Source organism: Corythoichthys intestinalis, chromosome 13 (genome assembly GCF_030265065.1).
Source record: "Corythoichthys intestinalis isolate RoL2023-P3 chromosome 13, ASM3026506v1, whole genome shotgun sequence".
In the NCBI taxonomy this organism is placed as follows: Eukaryota; Metazoa; Chordata; class Actinopteri; order Syngnathiformes; family Syngnathidae; genus Corythoichthys; species Corythoichthys intestinalis.
This window is the reverse complement of record NC_080407.1, coordinates 47,031,670-47,053,683: the sequence shown is the minus strand read 5'-3', so window position 1 is coordinate 47,053,683 and position 22,014 is coordinate 47,031,670. Positions and strand designations below refer to the sequence as shown.

Sequence of the window (22,014 nt, the reverse complement as noted above, 5' to 3'; positions counted from 1 at the left end):
TCAATTGAAAATATGTTTGTCATTTTCCAAGATGACAATGCATCATGCCACAGAGCTAAAACTGTAAAAGCAATCCTTGGAGAAAGACTCATCCAGTCAATGTCATGGCCTGCAAATAACCCAGATCCCAACCCTATCAATAACCTGTGGTGGAAATTGAAAAAAATGGTCCACAGCAAGGCTCTGACCTGCATGGATGATCTGGCAACTGCAATCAGAGAGTTGGCACCAAATTGATAAAGAATACTCAGAATACTTTTGTTATTTCTTTGTTTGTTTCTAATGATTACATATTTTTTTCCTCGGAATGGAGTGATTCCATATATATTTCCCTGCACTTGCTCTATAAAAGATTTACTGACGACCACAATGTTTTTTATTCTTTTAGTATTTCTGAATGCTAAAGAGTTGCACTTTTGAACTATCATATTGGTCCGAATATAAGACTGTGTTTTTTTGCATTGAAATAAGACTGAAAAAGAGTAGGTCGTCTTAACTTCGGGGTCTAGACATTATACCCATTCACGACGCTAGATAGCACCGGATTATCATTGAAGCGAATGCTGAATTTGACTCCCAAGGAAATTCCATTGCAATTTTGTTGTTTTATCACAATAAATTGATTTATTTAAATTTCAAAAACCAGAAGCCATTCATTTACAAATGTGACTGCACTTTAGTTTACAATGAGGAATTGGATAAGAATAGGAATGGAATATGAGTAATAATTAATAATTGTTACTCTAATAACTATATATTTATATAGTATATATACCATACTAGTTTATCTATTATTCTTTATCATTATTAATATGGAATATGAATAGGAATATCATGAATCTAAATTAATTTGGTGTTCAAAAAGTCTTTTTTCAAACTTGAGTCTTGAAAAAGTGGGGGTCATCTTATAATCAGGGCCGTCTTATATTCGAGCCAATACGGTAATTAATTATTTTTTTCAAGCTTCTTATCAGAGTTTGTTCTACATGATAAAATGTCTGAGACTGGTGATTCCACACTTTTTGCTAGGGGTTGTACCTCCAACCCCGGGTGAGAACTCATTATTCCTACTGACCTGTAGTGGTTTGGGTCCAGTGATCAGTCCTGACCCCGAAGATGGTGGGGGCGGAGCCTCCCCGCCAGCAGTACTTCTTAGATTAGAGGTGGGATCAGCGGGGAAGGAGCACAGTGAAGGGGGCGGACCTTGTAGCGTGAGCGCTACATATGGTCCAGCTGGGGACGACGTACAATAAGTACGTCAACAAGGGCTTGAACAGACGCAAGTCAAGTCTCAAGCTAGCAACCGATATTTATTGGTATCAAAACCATAGACTTCATTCCCTATTGACGTGACACTTCGTCATTTTTTGCGTTACGCCTTATCAGACGGGGCCGAGCTTCATTTAGTATAGTCAGACGAAGACGGCACACGCTCATGTCTAAGCTGGATTCAAGCTTGGATTTTTCAAGAACTACAAAAGCTGTACCAAGTACAAACAGGAAGGATTGTCTCGGGAGTGATTTGTTCGAGGATTGAAGGTAAATATTATGTTTTTCGGACCATGCATGCATTTTGAAACGTTGTGAAAAAAAAAGTCAATGGGAGAATGGGAACCGCTACGGCATTAGCGTCATTCTTCGACATATATATGTAGAATAGATGCGTAACTGCCCGGTTTTTTGCTCTTTTAATAAAGAATAAAGACAGTTTTACGTCCATATCTACAAAGAATTCAGTGATTAAAGCATTTATTCGCAGGAATTTTCTTCTTTGTTTAAACATGGAGGAAGCTAATTTTCGTAACTGACTAGCCTCATAGTTGGCAATATTTACACAAAATAAATGCTACCTGCATGTTTTTTTGCTTTTAACCAAAAAACGAGATTGTTTACATCCAAGAATTCAGGGATTTAAGCATTTATTCAAAAAAGCTAGGTTTACGTCAGGCGGCCGCTAGCCTCATTCGCCAACAGAGTAGCATTTAACTTCGACATATATACGTAAAATAAACACTAACTTCACGGTTTCTTTGCTTTTAACCATGAATCGAGACTGTTTTACGTCCATATATATGAAGAATTGGGGGATTTAAGCATTTATTCACAAGAATTTTCGCCAGAAAAGCTCTGTTTACGTCAGGCGGCCGCTAGCCTCGTTCGCTAAAAGAGTAGCATTGTACTTCGACATATATACGTAAAATAAACGCTAACTGCACAGTTTGTTTTTAACCAAGAATCGAGGCTGTTTTACGTCCATGTCTGTGAAGAATTGGGGGATTTAAGCATCAATTCACAAGAATTTTCGCCAGAAAAGCTCTGTTTACGTCAGGCGGACGCTAGCCTCATTCGCTAACAGAGTAGCATTGTACTTCGAAACATAAACGTAAAATAAACGCAAACTGCACGGTTTCTTTGCTTTGAACCCCATCGAGACTGTTTTACGTCCATACCTATGAAGAATTGGGGGATTTAAGCATTTATTCACAAAAATTTTCACCAGAAAATCTCTGTTTACATCAGACGGCTGCTAGCCTCATTTGCTAAAAGTATCTAGTGTATAATGATAATAAAGGGCTATTGTATTCTATAATAAGCTGTAACTGTTTATAGAATTTATTAATAATCTATTTACATTTTATTGAAAATTGATTCTGCATGCTTTCCTCAAGTATTAAGTTTCTGACGTTAAAATGAGTGATTTATTAGCTGTTGAAAACTTGCAGTAAATTAAAAAAAAATGAAGTTGCTATTTTGGTCAAAAACCTATATACCGATATGTTAAATACTGCTATTGATCCTGAAAATACGGGTGATTATCTCTGCATTTGGTGATTTTTGTGTATCTAGTGTAAAATCTGAGACTTTTAGAGCCATTTTAAGTTGTGTTATACTTCTATAAAAAAAGAATTAATCGGGATTTTATAAGGGAACGACTTTTAATTGTTTTATGCCGCTGCTCACGGAGACTCATATATGGCTAAGGTAGGTGCCTGTTTTGGTTTTAGGTCGGTAGCAGCTTTGGTTTTGAATATACTTGAATTTGAAGTTTTTGAAAATAGCCCCCCTACAAATCGGCCCGGTTTCCCGTGTCATGTCAATAGATTATGAAGTCTATGATTAAAACCTATTTGACGACAGCACCGAACTTACATTTGATGAGCTTCACTACCTCCTGATGGGACATGGAGGACACCAGCGAGCCGTTCACCTGGACCACAAGAAAAGGACAGAGGAGTAAGCAGGAAGTTGCTGATTGGCCGCGTGCCACGGGGGCGCACCCACCTTTATGATTCTGTCTCCTTCCTGGACTCCGGCCTTGACGGCTGCACCGCCTGCAAGGAGGGACTGGGTGAATAACTTGTATTAAAACTGAAAACACAAGACTTGTGTTGACTCACCTGCTCGCACATTCTGCACCAGCTTTACCCGCTCTCCGCAAACGGTGAAACCGAATCCCAGCTGGTCCTTCTGCACCACCACACATCTCTGGACCAGTCCAGTGCCTGACAGACATATACGTCGGCATGGAGCAGGGTCCCACACTACCTCGTTATACCGCACTCACCTGCGCTCTCATTGGCAGGGTCGACCTGCGGGTCCCTCTGCTGACCGGACTTCCGTTCAGAGTCCCCGACGCTCAGACTGCTCAGCCTGTCGTGCAAAGAGATGGCGTCAAATGAAAACCGGCTTACAGGGCGAGGGGGCACACGTGGAGAAATGCCGGTGGCTAGCAGCGAGGAGAGGGCAGGGATTGCGGAACAAGCTGACAACTCACCAAGCGGCGAAGGGGCTGAAAGCGTGAAGAGGCGGGAAGCGATTCAGGGGGAAAGAGAGAGAAGACGTTCAGACGCCACGAGACGTTTCAGATGAAAACTCACTTCCTTGAAATGGATACATTTGTTTCGGTTTATTTCGAGTTCCACTCTGGCTTCTAAAGTGAACTTGTTTACCACCATATCTCAAGACCAGGATGGCGTATACAAAGCCACAGGTTCATGCACCTGATTTCCAAAAAATAGCTTCTTTCAGATAGGCATGTGCCGGTTACCGGTTTCAAGGTTTACCGTGGTATGAAAACATGACGGTTTCCAAACCACTAACATTTCTGTCATACCGTAGTACGGTATTAGCTATTTTTCATGTCCCAAAAATGCAGCGACAAATCCGTGGCTTGGAGCAGCAGCGCTCACCCTTCCGGTTGTTGCTCTGTCCTGTGTCTGTCGCAGTGCTGCAGAATACACACAATGGCTGAAGGTTTTGAAACTACACGGTGTAGTTTCAACACCTGAGAGTTCCCCCCCCCTCAAAAAAGACAAAGTCGCTGGTATGGGAGTATTTCGGCTATCGAAAAGAAACAGACGGCCGTCGGTTAGTGAAGGAAGGACAGCAGGACCTCCAACATGATTTCACATTTACGTGAGCATCATCCGTCACTTTATACAAAACCTAAGGTAAGCAAATGCTGTCATGAACATTCACTCCAGCTGGGAGAGACAGCGAGAACTAAAGGTGGTATTTGCCATGTGGCAAAATGGATTTTGTCATGTGGCAAAATGGATTTTGTCATGTGGTATTTTTTTGCCATGATGTAAAATGGATTTTGCCATGTGGCGTTTTTTTGCCATGTGGCATTTTTTTTATTTTACCAATTTTGCCACATGTCAAAACAAAATGCCACATAGCAAAATCCATTTTGTCACATGGCAAAAAAATGCCACATCGCAAAATCCATTTTGTTACAAGGCAAAAAAATGCCACATGGCAAAATCCATTTTGCCACGTGGCAAAAAAATGCCACATGGCAAAATCAATTTTGGCACATGTCTAAAAAATTCCACATGTCAAAAAATGCCACATGGCAAAATCCATTTTGCCACATGGCAAAAAAAATGCCACAGGGAAAATCCAGTTTTCCACATGTTAAAAAATGCCGAATGGCAAAATCCATTTTGCCATATGTCAAAAAAAATGCCACATGACAAAATCAATTTGGCCACATGTCCAAAAAAATATCACATGGCAAAAAAATGCCACATGGCAAAATCAATTTTGCCACATGGCAAAAAAATGCCACATTGCAAAAAAATATCGCACATGGCAAAATCCATTTTGCCACATGGCAAAAACCACTGGTTCCCAGCCCTGCTGTAAAACAAATAATATATGGCAAGCTTGTTAACGAGAATAGTTAGCATGCCAAGATGGCTAACTCGTTTCCTCTCTACCATTAGCCTAATTTTGTAAAGTCCTCCACCATTGTAAACATCTGTTCAAAATAACATTTTTATAATACAGCCTTTGGCGTTTTTTCTCTCTGGTGACTTTGTGTTGAGGGTGTGTATAATGTGTAAATAATGATACGAGTCATACACACAAGCGCTGTCTCTTGCTCTTGCTCTCCATTAATATTCAACTACTTAATATTAATCATACTAGTGGTAAAATTTTTAAAAAATTAAATAATTTTTTTTTTAAAACAGTTCAATGGAAAAAAAAAAACTAACCCATACATCTTAAAACACATTTTAGAGCTATAATTGCAATACTGTGATACCATGAAACCGCGGTATTTTTGCTTAATGTTCTCATACCGGCACATGCCTACTTTCAGATTCAGTCCCTTTGCGATCAGGTAAACGTTCACAACACCCAAACAATAACCACAACAGGATGCTAAATGCTACCAGATGAGCTCAATTCAAACTAAACTAACGAACCTTACCTGTCAAGGGTGGAAGTAGGCTGGCGGAGACTCATGTCTTCAGTCATTTATCTGCTGCTGTCCCCTCGTTATGGCCATGTTCCTCTTGCAAAGAGCTGTTAGCTCAACTTTCTTCTGCACTTTCACAACACGAACCTGCTCATTTTTCCTTCGGCACTCTTGTGAGGCTTGTCCACATCTGTCACGACGCTTTGCAAGTCAGTAAAAGGAAAACAAAACGCTGCTTAAACTTGAACATGTCCAAGAAAGGGCTTGTTGAAAAGGTTAGCTTGAGTAGCGCACAGCAGACTGGCGACTCCCAACAAGTCATGTGGGATCAGTCGTTTAATTTTCTTTTCATAATTTTACAACACCGACGTAAAGATTAACTTGCGTATCCACTTTTGTGGTGGGAAACTCAGTAGAATGTCAAGAGGTGGATATGTAATGCTAGCTAGCAGCTAGCTGACAAAACAGCATTATTTACATTAATTAACGAAGATTAATAAATCGCAAGACGTAATTTGATGGAGGACTCAACAAAAATTACGTTTAGTATATAGTAAAGCTAGCATTAGCGTGGTGACCTTAATTCATTGGCTGGGCCCATATCGAACCGCGGCATCGAGTGAGCGCTACGGCCGCCCAAAGAGCCCCATTCTCGGATGCCAAGAAAGCTAACGAGGCGCTGCTGTTAAAAGTTGCTAATAAGCTTTTCATTGGAAAATTGGAACGAAATATGTATGGCTAAAGTAAGAATTAGCCACACTATGGGTACTTAAGTGCAAATCCACACAAGAGGTTAAAGGTGCATTGAAGCTAGCCGGCTAGCCGCCATTCCGGCCCAAGTCCACCTTGGCTACGCGGTCCAAAAACAAAGGCGGTTTTATATGTTTTATATAGAGATAATATGCTGCACCGACACAGACGACTAGCGGTCACGGTCCGAGTCGTATTAAGAAGCTAAAAAAGCCCCATTAATTCCAGACAGCGACTGAATGAGCGTGTTGTTTTGTTGCTGTGCTCTCCGGGGCATCAGCAGTACAGTTGTGACAGTAACGAACGAAGCGACTCTTTAGAGTGACTCTTGAGATGGGAATCTTTTGCATGTGGGAGATTCAAAGGCGCATTGGCTGCTATGAACCTCTAAAGCCGTCAATGTCATTGAAAGGTTAGCATTTATAGCCAGGTCTTCCCAGTTAAAATGTTGGCAATTGACCTAAAATGTTCATAATGAAACGTTCAAGAGTTAAATGTCATTCAGAACGGAGTTATTTCATCCGGTTCACTTTATAACACTGTACATCCCATCTGTAATCCACGGGCATGTACTTCCTTTAGTACGCGTTAGGGCGAGCGCCCCCTGTAGGCGCGACGCATTTCTCGCGCATTGTTGAACGCGCACGAGCGTCTAAAATCAGGAACAAGTATTTAAAAAATCCTGTTCATTGCCGCAATTCGTATTTCGTCGGCGAGTGTTCAAAAAGCACTAGGCGCGTTTTTACCAAATATGGTCAGGAGGGGCGTGAGAACAGGATAGGGAAACGGTTGGGGGGGGGGGCTCGTGGGCGTGCGTGCTTGTAAAGTTTAAGGAACTTAAAGCCGTGGAGATCAGCAAAGAACCTTTTGGTAAGATTGTTGGCTTTTATCTTACTGATGCTTAAAAAAGCGCAAGTTTAGGCATAGACTCGCCACTTCCTGTCATCCATCAGATGTTCTCAGCTACTTTCAGGGGTCAGGAAGGGTGTGTTTGGCAGATAGGGGTGGGGGTAATTTTCAAAGAAGCTCTTAAGACCGTTTATTTTTATGATTTTAATGTAGCAGCCATCCTTAAAACCAGGAACTAACAATGAAATAGTTCAAACTCATCCTGACCTATGTTTTTTCTCTTGACCCCATCAACACAAGCGCCGCCTCCAAACCGTCCCATCATGCCCGTGATTGCGTTGGGCTGGTCCCGTCTGCTGTGCGCGCGTGTCGTCGCTCTGCTGTTCACCTGCGTGGCGTTCAGCGTGGCGGCACACGGCGCGCGCTTGCCTCCCGGCGGAATGGCGTCCTGGTGCATCTTCTGCTGGGCCTTCAGCTTCGCTGCCACAGCCTTGATCCTGCTGGTGGAGCTTCTGGGCCTGCAAGCACGCGTGCCGGTGTCCTGGTCCAATTTCCCCATTACGGTGGCGTGCTACGCCGCCCTCCTCTGCCTCTCCGCATCCGTCATCTTCCCGCTGAACTTCCTGCGGGACAGCGTTTACTACGACGAAGCGCGTGAGCACCGCGTGGCCTCCACCGTCTTCTCCTGCCTGGCGGCGGTGGCCTACATGGTGGAGGTGTGCCTGACCAAAGCGCGACCCGGCGAGGTGGCGGGCTACATGGCCACGGTGCCGGGTTTGCTCAAGGTGTGCCAGACCTTCGTGGCGTGCGTCATCTTCATCCTGGTCAGCGAGCCCGTCGCGTACGAGAGTCACGCCGCGCTCCAGTGGTGCATGGCCGTCTACTGCATCTGCTTTATCCTCTCCATTGCCGTGGTGGTGATGTGCGTGGGGGAGTGCACCGGGTACCTGCCATTGCCTTTTCCCCGCTTCCTGTCGGCGTTCGGGCTCCTGGCGGTTGCCATGTATCTAACGGCCACAATCCTCTGGCCAGTCTTCCAGTTCAGCAAGCGCTACGGGGGCAGAGGTGCCGAGTCCAGCCTGATCGCGGTGGCGGTCCTCACCGGCCTCAACTTCCTGCTTTACCTCGCCGACCTAGCGCACACTGCCAGACTTGTATTTGTCAGTATGTGAGCTTTAGGCAAATTTTGACTCTTGTTCAACTTAACGTTATTACTACAACCCCTAGCAAAAAGTATGGAATCACCAGTCTCGGATGAGCACTCAGACATTTTATTATGTAGAACAAACTCGGATAAAAAGCTTGAAAAATAATGTATTTGTTCAAAAGTGCAACTCTTTAGCATTCAGAAACACTTAAAAAATGAATAAAAAACATTGTGGTGGTCAGTAAATGTTAATTTTATAGAGCAAATGCTGGGAAATATATATGGAATCACTCCATTCTGAGGAAAAAAATATGGAATCGTGAGAAATAAAGAAATAAGAATCAAAACATCTCTAGTATTTAGTAGCACCACCTCTGGCTTTTATGACAGCTTGCAATCTCTGAGGCACGGACTTGATGAGTATTCATCAATTTGTTCTATCACCTTGTCAAGAATGCATTGGACAAGGTGATGATGCTGGAACTTTTGTTTGGTGCTGTTCCAGTGAGATTTACAAAGATGACTGCCTGATGAAGACATCAAAATTCCCTCAGTCAAAGAAATAACAATCAAAACACATCTCTAGTATTTAGTTGCTTTTATGACAGCTTGCAGTCTCTGAGGCATGGACTTGATGAGTGACAAACTGTATTTTTCGTCAATTTGGTGCCAAATCTCTTTGATTGCAGTTGCCAGATCATCCTTGCAGGTCGGAGCCTTGCTGTGGACCATTTTTTTCTATTTCCACCACAGGTTTTCACTAGGGTTGAGATCTGGGCTATTTGCAGGACATTGCATTCAGTCTCCAAGAAATGCTTTAACAGTTTTAGCTCTGTGGCATGATGCATTGTCATCTTGGAAAATGACATATTTTCAATTGAAGGGATAAGAAAGCTGTCTAAAATTTCAATGTAAACTTGTACATTTATTGAAGATTTAAGCACAGCCATCTCCTCAGTGCCTTTGCCTGACATGCAGCCTCATATCATCAAGGACTGAGGGAATCTTGATGTGTTCTTCAGGTAGTCATCTTTGTAAATCTCACTGGAACAGCACCAAACAAAAGTTCCAGCGTCATCACCTTGTCCAATGCAGATTCTTGACTCTTGACAAGGGGATGATTTCATAATAACTGGTATGTTTTAGGACCTGAAGGTGCAGAAGCACGTCTCTCAGATACTCAGGAAGATGCGACACCAGGAAGAAATGCAGCTGCAGGCCTTAATGGAGGCGCGCTCGCAGAACCCATCACATTCACTCGAAAAGCGAATTGAAAGTGCCAAAAGGCGAGCAAAGGAAGTGTGCATCAAGCTTCGGCAGGATGCAGTGAGAGTGCCCTTTAGTGTCTTTACACTTTGCGTGATGCATTGTCATCTTGGAAAATGATTTCATTACGGCCAAACATACTTTCAATTGAACGAATAAGAAAGCTGTCTAAAATTTCAATGTAAACTTGTACATTTATTGAAGATTTAACCACAGCCATCTCCCCAGCGCAGTTGCCTGACATGCAGCTCCATATCATCATGGACTGAGGAAATTTTGATGTTTTCTTCAGGCACTCATCTTTGTAAATCTCACTGGAACAGCACCAAACAAAAGTCCAGCATCATCACTTGTCCAATGCGAATTCTTGACTCTCGACAAGGGGATTTTTTCATAATAACTGGTGTCAATGATGGTTTCCTTTTAGCTTTCCTGTATGAAAATCCCATTTCCTTTAGGCTATTTTGCACAGTTCTGTCACATACTTTGACTCCAGCTTCCTTCCATTTCCTCTTCATTTGTCTTGTTGTACATCTTCAGTTTTCAAGACATATAGCCTTTAGTTGTTTGTCATGACGTTTGGATGTCTTCCTCGGTATATCAATACCCTTAACTTTAACAACCTTGCCATGCAGATTTTTGATACAGCTGACTTTGAACAGCCCACATCTTTGGCAACCATACATGTAGCGTTACCTTCTTCAAGACGTTTGATAATCCTCTCCTTAGTCTCAAAAGACATCTCTCTTGTTGGAGCCATGATTCTTGTTGAATCCACATGGTCCAACAGCCCTCCAAGGTGTGATAACTGCACTGTTTTTAACTGCTGACTAACGAGCAGATCTAATCTGAGGTAGAGGCCCAATTGAGAGGAAATTGACTGGGTGTGTCTGTATTTTCTACTCAAAATGAAGTGATTCCATATTTTTTTCTTCAGAATGGAGTGATTCTATATTTATTTCCCTGCACTTGCTCTACAAAAGTAACATTTACTGACCACCACAATGTTTTTATTCATTTCTTTTAGTGTTTCTGAATGCTAAAGAGTTGCACTTTTGAACGAATTCATTATTTTTTCAAGCTTTTTATCCTAGTTTCTTCTACATAATAAAATGTCTGAGTAAGTGCTCGTTTGAGACTGGTGATTCCATACTTTTTGCTAGCAGACAGAACCTTTACATTATTTTCCAAATTATCATGCAACTAGGAACAAATAAACCTTTGGTTTTCACGTTGTCATACTTTTACTCATTGGTTACTATTAACAATGACAGACGAACCGTTTCATTAAAAATTGACCATTCAGTAACGTTTGCATTTTGCCACTTATGACACTCAAAGTAAGGAACGACATCAACAACCTTTCTATTCTTCTAACTACTCTTCTACTCGTGATATAGTTATTTACAAGTGAACAACAAATATTATGTACATGGTTCACAAACTTCACAGTGACCTTTTTGTACTTTCAAGTAAGTCCCACAAAACCTGACTCATCTGTGCGGTTAGCGCGACACGCTAACCGTCTGTAAGCGCTTTCGTCAGTCGTCCCTTCCTCCCTCCACGATCCGGTACCGTTGCCGGCACGATGACGGTAGCGGCAGCGGCCACGAGAAGACGACGGGGACGTTGGTCTGGACGTTCCTCTCAAGGAAGTTGAAGACGGGGTTCCACCAGGTTCGAGATAAGAAGTTGTTGGGCACCCGACGAAGAGCCTGGCAAAAAACGAGACGGGTGTGAAGATAATCCGATGAACGCCGCGTTAGGTACTAGCGTTCGCGCTCACGTGCGTGTTGGCCATGGTGTGGTACCACCAGAAGAGCCTTGTGGTTACAAAGTACCCTACTAGGACATCAATGCTGTAGTGCTCGTGCGCCACCAGGATGCAGATCACCCCCGAGGCGCTGAGTAGCCAGCAGATCCACTGGTACCAGCACATCCAGCGAGGAGAATCTGCGGGTGACGGACTGGTGTTAGCTAGTGACGCAAGTCCGCCAAGCTACTGTAATTTTCCGACTAAAAGCCGCCAACCACGAAATTTGACACCAAAAATAAGCCGCACTGGACTATAAGCTGCCGACATTTACACCAAAAGATTACCCGGTAACTAGGGTTGTTCCGATCATGTTTTTTTGCTCCCGATCCGATCCCGATCGTTTTAGTTTGAGTATCTGCAGATTCCCGATATTTCCCGATCCGACTGCTTTTTTTTTTGCTCCCGATTCAATTCCAATCATTCCCGATAATTTTTCCCGATCATATACATTTTGGCAATGCATAAAGAAAAAAATGAATAAAACTCGTACGAATACATACATTCAACATACAGTACATAAGTACTGTATTTGTTTATTATAACAATAAATCCTCAAGATGGCATTTACATTATTAACATTCTTTCTGTGAGGGATCCACGGATAGAAAGACTTGTAATTCTTAAAGGATAAATGTGACTTTGTATATTGTGACTAAATAGTGTATTTGTTGCGCTTTCAGTAAATGATACTGTAGCCATTTAACTGTTCTGTCCAAATGCATGATGGGAAGTGCAACCATGACTGTGCGTAGTGGTACCAATTGATATATCTTCTCTGCGTTGGGAAATAACATAGGGTGTTAAGAAAAAGATCAATTACAACCTTTCTTCCCCACATTGCTTCCCACGATATTTCTAATCGTAGGGAGAGGGATTGTAAGGCTTTAGCCAATTAAAAAAAGGCTCCAAAGGCTGCCAAAATTCACTCTACTCATTTTACGCTGCCTTTTAGCTCTATAAATAGGTAAAACGGCGCCATTACAAATTGAACGCGACAATGCGTGAGTGGGTCGTGCAGCGCATGCGTTAAATATTTTAACGTGATAAATTCATTTTTAAAAATAATTCCCGCCGTTAACGGGATGAATTTGATAACCCTACCTTAAGCCTAAACTAAACACTCTGGATGAGTGTAACATATTATGTCTGTAACGTTAAATACAATTAGAAAATGATTTAATTAAAAAATATATAAATATTTAAAAAAGGCATGTCCGATATTTTTTTGCCGATTCCGATACTTTGAAAATGACGTGATCGGACATCTCTACTTTAAACTTTAACACATGCTCAGATAGGCCGGTATCAGCCAGTATCGGTTTTGGATCGGAAGTGCAAAACAATATCGGTATCGGATCGGAAGTGCAAAAACCTGGATCGGGACATCCCTACTTTTAACCAAGAATGGAGACTGTTCTACATCCATATCTAGAAAGAATTCAGGAATTTAAGCATTTATTCACACAAATTTTCAATGAAAATAGGATCTTTGTCTGTGATTCCACTCAGTCAGTTTTGACGGCCACGCCAACAATGCAGGCCGCCGATTAATCGGCCCCGTGCCTCTTAAACTCGTCCAGGTGGGTATAATTCAATGAAAATAATGTACCGTTTTCCTGCTGATTGTGTATTCTCACCAAGTTGAGTTGTCCTTGTAGATGCTACAATATGTGCTCATCAATGTTTATGTTGGAAACCTTTATTTATTTATTTTTGGAGGGTTTTTTAAAATTTATTTAAGAGACGAAAACATTTTTAGTGAACGTCGACTAAAACTAGACAAAGACAAACACATTTTGAGATGAGTCAAATATGACTAAGACTCATAAGCACTATTGTCCAAAAGACTAAGACAAAAATTAAAAGGGCTGCCAAAAACAACACTGTTCTGTACTAATTATTTCTTCAGTTACTGTTCCAATTGTTTCATTAATTGCTAGCTATGGTATTTGGTAAGACTTTATTTGACAGTGGCGCCATAAAACTGTCATAAGACAATCATACTTATGACATGACACTGCCATGAGCATTAATGAAATCTTATGACAGATGTCTTTTGTGTCGTCCGACAGATTATCTCACTTTTGAATGGATGTAAAAGATCCAAGTTGGACATAAATGGAGATAGTGACATAATTCCGGGTGATACTTAATGAGAGCTGTCATAAGCACTCATTAATGCTCATGATAGTGTCATGTCATAAATATGGCGGTCTTATGGCAGTCTTATGACGCCGCCGTCAATTAAAGTTTTACCTATTAACCCAAATAAATCAAGAAATAAGCCCCGATGATTCAAAATGAGGAAAAAAGTAGTGGCTTATAGTCCGAAAATTACGGTAATTGATTTGCTGACTCACACTCTTTGATGAAGAGGTAGGACAGGGTTAGCATAACCGTGTGGCCGCTGTACAGGAAGTCGCCGCACATCATGTGGGAGCCGGTCAGAGACAAACCTATTAAAAAAAAATTGAACAATATGACAATCTTAGCCCCTCTCAGTCCAAATGATTTAGACTTCTATTGCAGTCAATTGCAGACAATGAGTATATTCATCAGTGATGATCATTTTGATTGATTTTGGGTCACCTTCGGTTTATTTTAGGGCAAATCTGTTGATTTTGAATGTCCGCAGCCTGCCCTCTGAATCAAAATGGAATGGACATCCATTAGGGTCAGGGGTTAGTTTGAGCCGGATCCTGCCGGAACAAGATCCGGCACCTCTTGATTTTGGCCTACCGTGCTGCGCAGAGTATAGCCTAAATAATTATAAATTGTTGTCATAACATTTATACAATGGATATTATCTGAAATTGAGGCTTGTAAGTCCCACAGTATGACAAGTGGGCATTTGCGTGTAATTTTCAGCACCATTTTCTGCATATGTTCCAGGACCTGTGGCCGTCTCATCATCTCTGAGCTGTCATATATAATTTGCATTCCGCCAAAACCTTATGTTTTGCAAATTAAGCACTGATCACCGTCAATTGATCACAATTAGAGCTTATAAAACAGTGGTAAGGTTCTTGATGCGTTTTCTGAATTTCAGGGTCCGAAAACAGCTCATTTTTAAAGGGACTCTGGTTCCTTTACTACCGTCAATGGAAACTAATGAGTTAAGAAATACAACGTTAGATTAAGGTAGACCTTTCACAACACGTAGCCACAAATGTCCCAAACAGGGCGGCAGTTATCGATTATTTTAGTAGTCGATTAATCGATGAACTAGTTAGTTCGAATAATCGAGTAATTGGATAAGGAACATAGAAAATTTAAATACCTAAGCTGAGCCTCAAACAGTATAAAAAATAAATAAATGAGGATCTAAGTACAACAAAAGAATAATTGGCTAACTTACACAGCAAAAGTCCGCTAGCTTAAATGCAATAAAATGCTAAGTTTTTTTTTAACGATGCTCTTAACAAATGCTTCAAACAGATATTCCAACAAAAATTGGCTAAATATACTAATAAACTAAATTATGAATGCATTGAAAAAGGCATTAGCTCAAACAAAAACTTAGCTTATGTTGGTCTTAACAGGGAGCAGCTAGATTCAGCCATGTGAAATGAGTTACGTCATATTCACTGTCGCCACTAGAGGGCAGTGTATCTGCCCAAATCAATAAAACTAAATGCAAACACTTTCAAAACAAACCATTACAACGCCACTTTAATTAAACGAATACTCGTAGCAGCAAAATTTAATTCGAATCCTTTTTCTAATCGAATTACTCGAGTTAATCGAATAATCGTTGCAGCACTAGTCCCAACCTTAAACTGGTTACCAATCAAATGTTCCAAATTGTTCTAAAGCTGTCCCACAAGGGTCTGTTCTAGAACCCCATGTATGGTCCTTCTACAAGTTAAATTTTCTGGGATCCGTGCATCGGTGTCATACCTCCTCCAGAGATTAGCCGAACGATCCTCCTGATCTTTCCCGCCGAGTCGTCGTACAGCTGCAAGTAGGGTTAGACGCATTAAAGAAGTATTGACAAGAGCATTGCGTGTGTTGGAGTACCTTGGGCGCGCAAACCATGTGTCTACCAGGAACAGGTAAGGTGGTGATGTACATGGTAATGCAGCGGTACATGTAGAGCGTTCCGATGAGGAAGAAGCAGCGGCGCCCCACAATGGCTCTGACGGGAAGGACATCGGGGTTGAGCAGAGGATGAAACTTCAGTCCTAAAACATCTTACTTGTGCTTGAGGAGCAGCCACTGAACCAGCCAGAGTCCCGACAGGATCAGCCCGTTGACCTCGGTGACGGTGAAGGCCCAAGGAACCCGGCCCACGTAGTCGAAGAACTTATCGGGCAGCGGCGGGCTCACCGACTTGTCGGGCACCCTCTCATGCACGATGGTGATGACCACCGTGGTGAAGACCAGGTTGAAGACGGCGTAGAGGAAAGCAACGCCCGTTTTCCACCACTCCTTGGGGAGACGGTCGCCGCGTTCCTCGGGCACAGAGATCTTCACGTAGTCGCAGTGACGCTTCAGGCCGCTGCTCAGGGTCTGGATCAGCTGGTTCTGCTGAAGGAGGCTGCCCATTTTGCCACGCTTGGGGGTGTCGGCTGGAGGCGGGGTCACGGGGCGGACCGGGACCACGTCGTCCGGAGCGGGCGGGGAAGGGCTGACGGTTGTGACGCTGACTTCCACGTGGGGGTGGATGCCATCGTCGTCATCGTCCTGGATCAGACTCGAGGCAGCCATGGCGCTTTTTGGAATCAGAGTCAAATATAAGTTTATCACTTGTAGACATCTATTGACATCAATGGCAGGGAATGAGTTCACTAAAATAACTGTTTAGATCAGTGGTTCTTAACCTTGCTAAAGGCACTGAAGTTTCACATGTAGATTCACCAAACCCTTTGGAATTACATAAAAAATCAAAACAGATATATTTAAGCTAGCAAGCTAATCATTTAGCAAATTCTTGTTCAAAATTCTTCTCATTTTGACAGCATGTTTTATAAACATGTCAAAATTTGACACCACGTTGCCCATTGGTCTGTTGTATTCCCTCATACCAAGTGCGAATCAACCTTCCACTGAGCAAACCAGTTCCTGAAGAAAAAACTGATTAAGCCTGTACTTCTTTTATCCTTCATTTTGAATCCTACGGCTTTAAGTCCAGTGTGGCTTATTTGTTGATTTATTTGGGTAAATCGGTAACACATGCCCCCTAGCATGCACTGCAGCGCTACAGATGTAAATAACCTTCAAAATCCATGTTCTGTGCTAGTTACTATTCCAGTTTTTTCATTTATTGCTAGTTGTGGTATTTGGTAACACTTTTTTGACAGCGGCATCATAACACTGTCATAAGACCGTCATAATTATGACATGACACTATCATGAGCATTACTGAATGCTTATGAAAGATGTCATTAAGTGTCAAATTATGCTGCTCACTCCATTTATGTCTAACTCGGATCTTTTACATCCATTCAAAAGTGAGATAATTTGCCGGATAACACTAAATAACATCTGTTATAAGCATTTATTAATGCTTGTGACCGTGTCATGTCATATTTATGATTGTCCAACGACAGTCTTATGGCACCACTGTCAGTGAGTGTTACCAAATACCATACTTAGCAATTAATGAAACAATTAGGACACTAACTGAATAAATAATTAGCACTTAAAATGAATTTTGATTGTTATTTACATCTGGAGCACTGCAATGCATGCTAGGAGGCATGTCGGACAACAACAGTGTTGACAGCAGGTGGCAGCAGAGGTTGACTGTCTCCCCATAGGGAGCAGTGATAGTCAAATGAAGCTTCTTGAAGCAATGAAGCTTTGCAGCCAATTGATTCAAAGCTTCACGGTGGTTCATTTGGTCTTGTGACAGTCCTATGATGCCGCTGTTAAATAAAGTGTAACCGGTTAATATCTTTTTGCTTATAGTCCAGTGCGGCTTATCTATGAACAAATGCCATTTTCGTGTAACGTTTGGTAGGTGGCGGCTTATAGTCAGGTGCGCCTTAGAGCGCGAAAATTACGGTAAATTCATAAGCGTGTTTTAAGGGGGGCCCCCTGGTGGCCGAAAAGTGTCATTGCCTGTAAGTGACTATCCTATATATAAAAAAGTTGTAAACCAATAAAACTACAACAAAAATGAATGAGATGAACAAAAAAACATTTTTATAATGAGTCAAAATTATTTTTCGAGCACCTTAGACAGTCATTTGCTGTGCATATAATTTAATACATATATATATATGTATATATTAGAGAAAAATAATATTTGATTTGAAAGATTTTTTTCTTGGATTGAAATTTTTTTCTTTTTTTTTTTTTTTTTGATTGAAGCAACTTTTTTGGGTATTGAATGATTTAGACTAAAATGCCCTAATCATAACATGGCTCAAACACAACAAGGTTTGGTTCAATCAAAGAAAACTTTTTCAATGAAAAATTAAGTGTTCAAATGCCAAATTTTTCAATTTCAAATATTTTTTTTTCGCATTCAAAAACTTTTTTGTATGATTGAAATTTTTCTTTTTTTGACTGAAGTGATTTTTCTTATTGAAAATGTATTTTTTTTTGAAGCAACTTATTTTTTGATTGAATAATAAAGAGAAAAATGTCCTAGCCAAAATGTGACCCAAACACAAATCAACATTACTTCAATCAAAAAGTTGCTTCAATCACAATAAACCAAAAAATTAATCAAAGAAAAAAATGCTTTCACATGCATTTTTTTGTTTTTTTGAGTTTCAAATTTATTTTTGCGTTCAAACACATTTTTTTGATTAAAAACTTTTTTTTTGTTGAAAATATATATTTTGATTGAAGCAACTTTTTTCTTTTATTAGTGAAGTTTTTTTTTTTTTTTGGGATTGAATAATAAAGACACAAATCTACCTCCATATGGCTCCGCCCAGGGGATACGATTTTTGACTGGGGTAACTACATTGGCACGACACCAAATTCAATGGATGACGATCTTGGCAAAAAGTATTGCCTAAGCAGCCTGATTTAGAATTCCCCTCAAGAATGATGGGAAACAAAAAACGCTCATTGTCAACTTATTATTATAGATATTCTTGTAAGTTAATTTTATTGTTGGGGTCATCAACATGTTGTGCCCCCCTGCCCCAAAAGTCAAACTCTGCCTTTGGGTAAACTGGGAGTAATTTAGTCCAATACCTAAAAAGCCACTTTGCCTAGTTGTAATCAGCGTACAAAAATAGGACACTGCGTTTCTTGACCTTCGCCGAACCCCTTATACTTACTCACCGAACCCCAGGGGTTCGATCAAGCACAGGTTAAGAACCACAGTTTTTTTTGTGAACTAGAAATGCCGCAAAGCCAATGGGAAGTGATCTAGAATCGCCCATATATCAACAGGAAATTACCCAAAATCAACTGGAACAGCAAATGAAACTGAGTAAGTGGTCACTCCCAGTCCTATCCAAATGGATCGGACGTCTATAGCACTGAAATATGATAATTCGAGTCAGCCATCTCACATCAAACGGATTTAACACCTATTGCAGTCAGTGGCAACCAATACAAAATAATAATACCAGTGTTTTAACCAAAGATAAACTATCTAACTTGCCCTAATAATTCTAAGAATTTTGGGAGTTGAAACCAGACAGACATAATAAAAATCCTTTTTAAAATAAATTTTGTTAGTTTTTCCAAAGTTCAAGTGCTGGTCTTCACCCCCAAAAATTCCGCACTAGAACTAGACCCGCAAAATTTTTTCTTGAGAGCTCAAAAATACTATTCCTCCGTTCGGACATTGAATACAACACCACCGTAACTTCCTGTTTACGCCTCTCAAATCAACATCAGGAGACTCTAATTAAAGCCCGTTCGGCAACAATGTCACTTTTCTGACCCCCAAAGTGACTATTTTCATATTAAAACGACGTATGAAGTGTATCCAAAACCTACAATAAGACTGTTAACAAACAGACGTTTTATTTTATAATAAGTCTTTCGACTCATTGGTCGTTTTTCATAAAATAGCGTTTAAAATAGCAAAAAAAAGCTCAGGTAACTTGGTGTATTTTAACGTCCTTGATGGAAAATTAGACCGGAAATGAGAAATACACCTGTTGAAACACGTCGTCGTCTTAAAACCCGCAGAAAAAGGGAACAAACAAAAAAAACACTCACCTTTTCAGTTGTAGAGATACACCCAAAAAATGGAAAAGTTTTTTTTTTTTTCAGAATTTTAGTTCTTTAGGAAACTTCACGCTCGTGTACATTCCACTTGGACGCTCTGTAGTCACAGCTGCACCCACGGTGCGACGTCTACTTCCGGTTACGCCCCCTGCCGATCCCCGTGACTCACCTGGGTTCGGCAAAAGTCGGTTTATTTCGAAAGACAGCCGACGAGAATCTTCCGTTTCAACTAGAATAGTATTGAATGATCATGTTTAAGTGCCATTGACGGCAGTGGACGTCCAACCAATGCGTTAATTTGTGAAAACCGTTAAAGCCGATAGAACAAGTAGAAGGTTGATGATGGTCTAATAGTGATTTGACAGTGTAGTCAATTGATTCAAACCTTTGTTTTGTAAAAACTACTAAAGAAACATTTTGAAAACTTCCAGAATAAATGTCTAGATTTCATGAGCAAATTTAAATTAGAGCTGCAGCTTTTTATTTATTTATTATTTTACTAGTCGATTAATCAATTAATCTGTTAGTTTAAATAATCAAGTAAACTGATTAAAAAAAAAAATTTAAATACCTGCGCTGAGCCTCAAACGGCATGAAAAATTAATAAATGAGGATCAAAGAACAACAAAAGAACAATTATCTAATTTACATAGCAAAAGTCCGCTAGCTTAAATGCTATAAAATGCTAACTTTTTTTTTAAACAATGCTCTTAACAAATTGTTCCAACTCCTATTCCCACAAAAAAACCGCTAAATATACCTATACAATAAATTAGAAATGTATTAAAAAACATTAGCGCAAACAAAAACTTAGCTTATGTTGGTCTTAACAGGGAGCAGCTGGATTCAGCCATGTGAAATGAGTTATGTCATATTCATTGTTGCCAATAGAGGGCAGTGTATCCTCTGAAATCAATAAAATTAAATGCAAACACTTTCAAAAACAAACCATTACAAGCCCCCTTTAATTAAACAAACACTCGAAGCAGCAAAATAGTCAGGGTATCACAAAAAAATAAATAAATATGGAGCCTTTTTTCAGGTTAAACACGCCTGCTTTTGTCCACAAGCACAGCTAAACCAACAAAAATGAAAACTTTTACCTCGAGTATGATTAATGTATGATTATCTGAAAAAAAAATGTCTGCATGGGCTAGAAAACCAAAATTAAATAAATAATGCAGAAAATTAGAAACTGCAAATTCTGGTGAAATTATCATATGGCTTTGCGGTGGTAGATACAAATCTATCAGGTTATTTCCTGTCAATTTGGGGACATTGGCTGTCAATTGCATCGACTTACTTGGGCACCAGTTGAATGTTTATGGGCTGTAATGGTAAGTTTTTGGTCAAAAATCCCAACGGCAAAGGTTTTTCTACCATTGTAAATGAATAGGAAATTTGGATGTACATTGCCGTCAATGGCATCGACTTACATATGCGTCAAGGGAATCCAAGTACATTAGTAACAATAGAATTGGCATACATGGCCGTCAATGGCATCTGTGTACAAGGGCGGCAATGTAATGTAAATGCCATTGGGAATGAATGGGACAATTGGACGTACATGGCTGTCATTGGCATCGACCCAATGGCCTCAACTTACGTATGCGTCAATAGAATCCAAGTACATTGGCATCAATAGAATTGACATACAGGGCCGCCAATGGCACAAACGTGCATAGGCTTCATTGGAATCCTTGTAGATAGGCGCCAATGCAAAGTAAATGCCATTGGGAAATGAATGGGAAATTTGGACGCACATGGTCATCAATGGCATTGACTTACATATGCTTCAATGGAATTCAAGAACATAAACATCAATAGAATCGACATACATGACCGTCAATGGCATGGACGTGCATGGGCGTCATTGGCATCTGTGTAGATAGGCGCCATTGCAAAGTGACTGCCATTGGAAATAAATGGGAAATTTGGACATACATGGCCGTCAATGGCGTCGACTTACATATGCGTCAATGGAATCCAAGCACATTAGAAACAATAGAATTGATATACATGGCCGTCAATGGAATTTATGTACAATGAAGTCAATGTAATGTAAATGCCATTGGAAAGGAATGGGAAATTTAGACGTACATGGCCGTCAATGGCAGCAACGCAATGGCCTCGTACATTGGCATCAATAGAATCGACATTCATGGCTGTCAATGGCATGGACGTGAATAGCCCTCATTGGCATCTGTGTACTTGGGCGTCAATGCAATGTAAATGCCATTGGAAATAAATGGGAAATTTGGACGTACAGGGTAGTCAATGGCATCAACTTACATATGCTTCAATGGAATTCACGTAGATTGACATTAA

The 22,014-nt window shown here is 40.6% G+C and overlaps 3 protein-coding genes across 6 annotated transcripts in view; 1 reads left to right on the top strand and 2 right to left on the bottom strand.

The window, feature by feature from the left end:
- arhgef11 (Rho guanine nucleotide exchange factor (GEF) 11) overlaps positions 1-6,780 on the bottom strand; it is a 36,307-nt gene extending 29,527 nt beyond the window's left edge. For 2 of the 4 annotated variants that reach the window (XM_057855984.1, XM_057855982.1), the window contains exons 1-7: positions 5,723-6,780; positions 3,776-3,790; positions 3,566-3,651; positions 3,399-3,503; positions 3,283-3,332; positions 3,151-3,208; positions 1,076-1,233 (exon numbers count right to left, since the gene is read on the bottom strand). In XM_057855984.1, the coding sequence (XP_057711967.1) occupies positions 1,076-1,233; positions 3,151-3,208; positions 3,283-3,332; positions 3,399-3,503; positions 3,566-3,651; positions 3,776-3,790; positions 5,723-5,769 (519 nt within the window). In that variant the 5' untranslated portion in view covers positions 5,770-6,780. The remainder of the gene's footprint in view (positions 1-1,075; positions 1,234-3,150; positions 3,209-3,282; positions 3,333-3,398; positions 3,504-3,565; positions 3,652-3,775; positions 3,791-5,722) is intronic. The other 2 variants (XM_057855981.1, XM_057855983.1) reach the window with 2 other exon arrangements.
- A 441-nt stretch (positions 6,781-7,221) lies between these two features.
- On the top strand, positions 7,222-10,969 carry LOC130929212 (myeloid-associated differentiation marker homolog). Its single transcript, XM_057856240.1, has 2 exons — positions 7,222-7,330; positions 7,610-10,969. Exon 2 carries the CDS (start codon positions 7,633-7,635, stop codon positions 8,479-8,481), a length of 849 nt encoding a protein of 282 aa, XP_057712223.1. The 5' UTR covers positions 7,222-7,330; positions 7,610-7,632; the 3' UTR covers positions 8,482-10,969.
- On the bottom strand, positions 10,858-19,824 carry LOC130929211 (phosphatidylcholine:ceramide cholinephosphotransferase 2-like). Its single transcript, XM_057856239.1, has 7 exons — positions 19,678-19,824; positions 15,737-16,252; positions 15,559-15,676; positions 15,439-15,496; positions 13,899-13,994; positions 11,509-11,675; positions 10,858-11,437 (listed from the first exon to the last, which is right to left on the bottom strand). The coding sequence occupies exons 2-7, from the start codon at positions 16,246-16,248 to the stop codon at positions 11,264-11,266; spliced, it is 1,125 nt and encodes a 374-aa protein (XP_057712222.1). The 5' UTR covers positions 16,249-16,252; positions 19,678-19,824; the 3' UTR covers positions 10,858-11,263.
- Between the last annotated feature and the right edge of the window lie 2,190 nt (positions 19,825-22,014).

Coding starts and splice junctions, on each gene's coding strand:
- LOC130929211 (XM_057856239.1), bottom strand. CDS start 16,248: ATGGCTGCCTCGAGTCTGATCCAGGACGATGACGACGATGGCATCCAC. Junction 15,497..15,558: donor ACATGGTTTGCGCGCCCAAG/GTACTCCAACAC, acceptor CCCTACTTGCAG/CTGTACGACGACTCGGCGGG. Junction 13,995..15,438: donor TCGGCTAATCTCTGGAGGAG/GTATGACACCGA, acceptor TTTTTTTAATAG/GTTTGTCTCTGACCGGCTCC.
- LOC130929212 (XM_057856240.1), top strand. CDS start 7,633: ATGCCCGTGATTGCGTTGGGCTGGTCCCGTCTGCTGTGCGCGCGTGTC.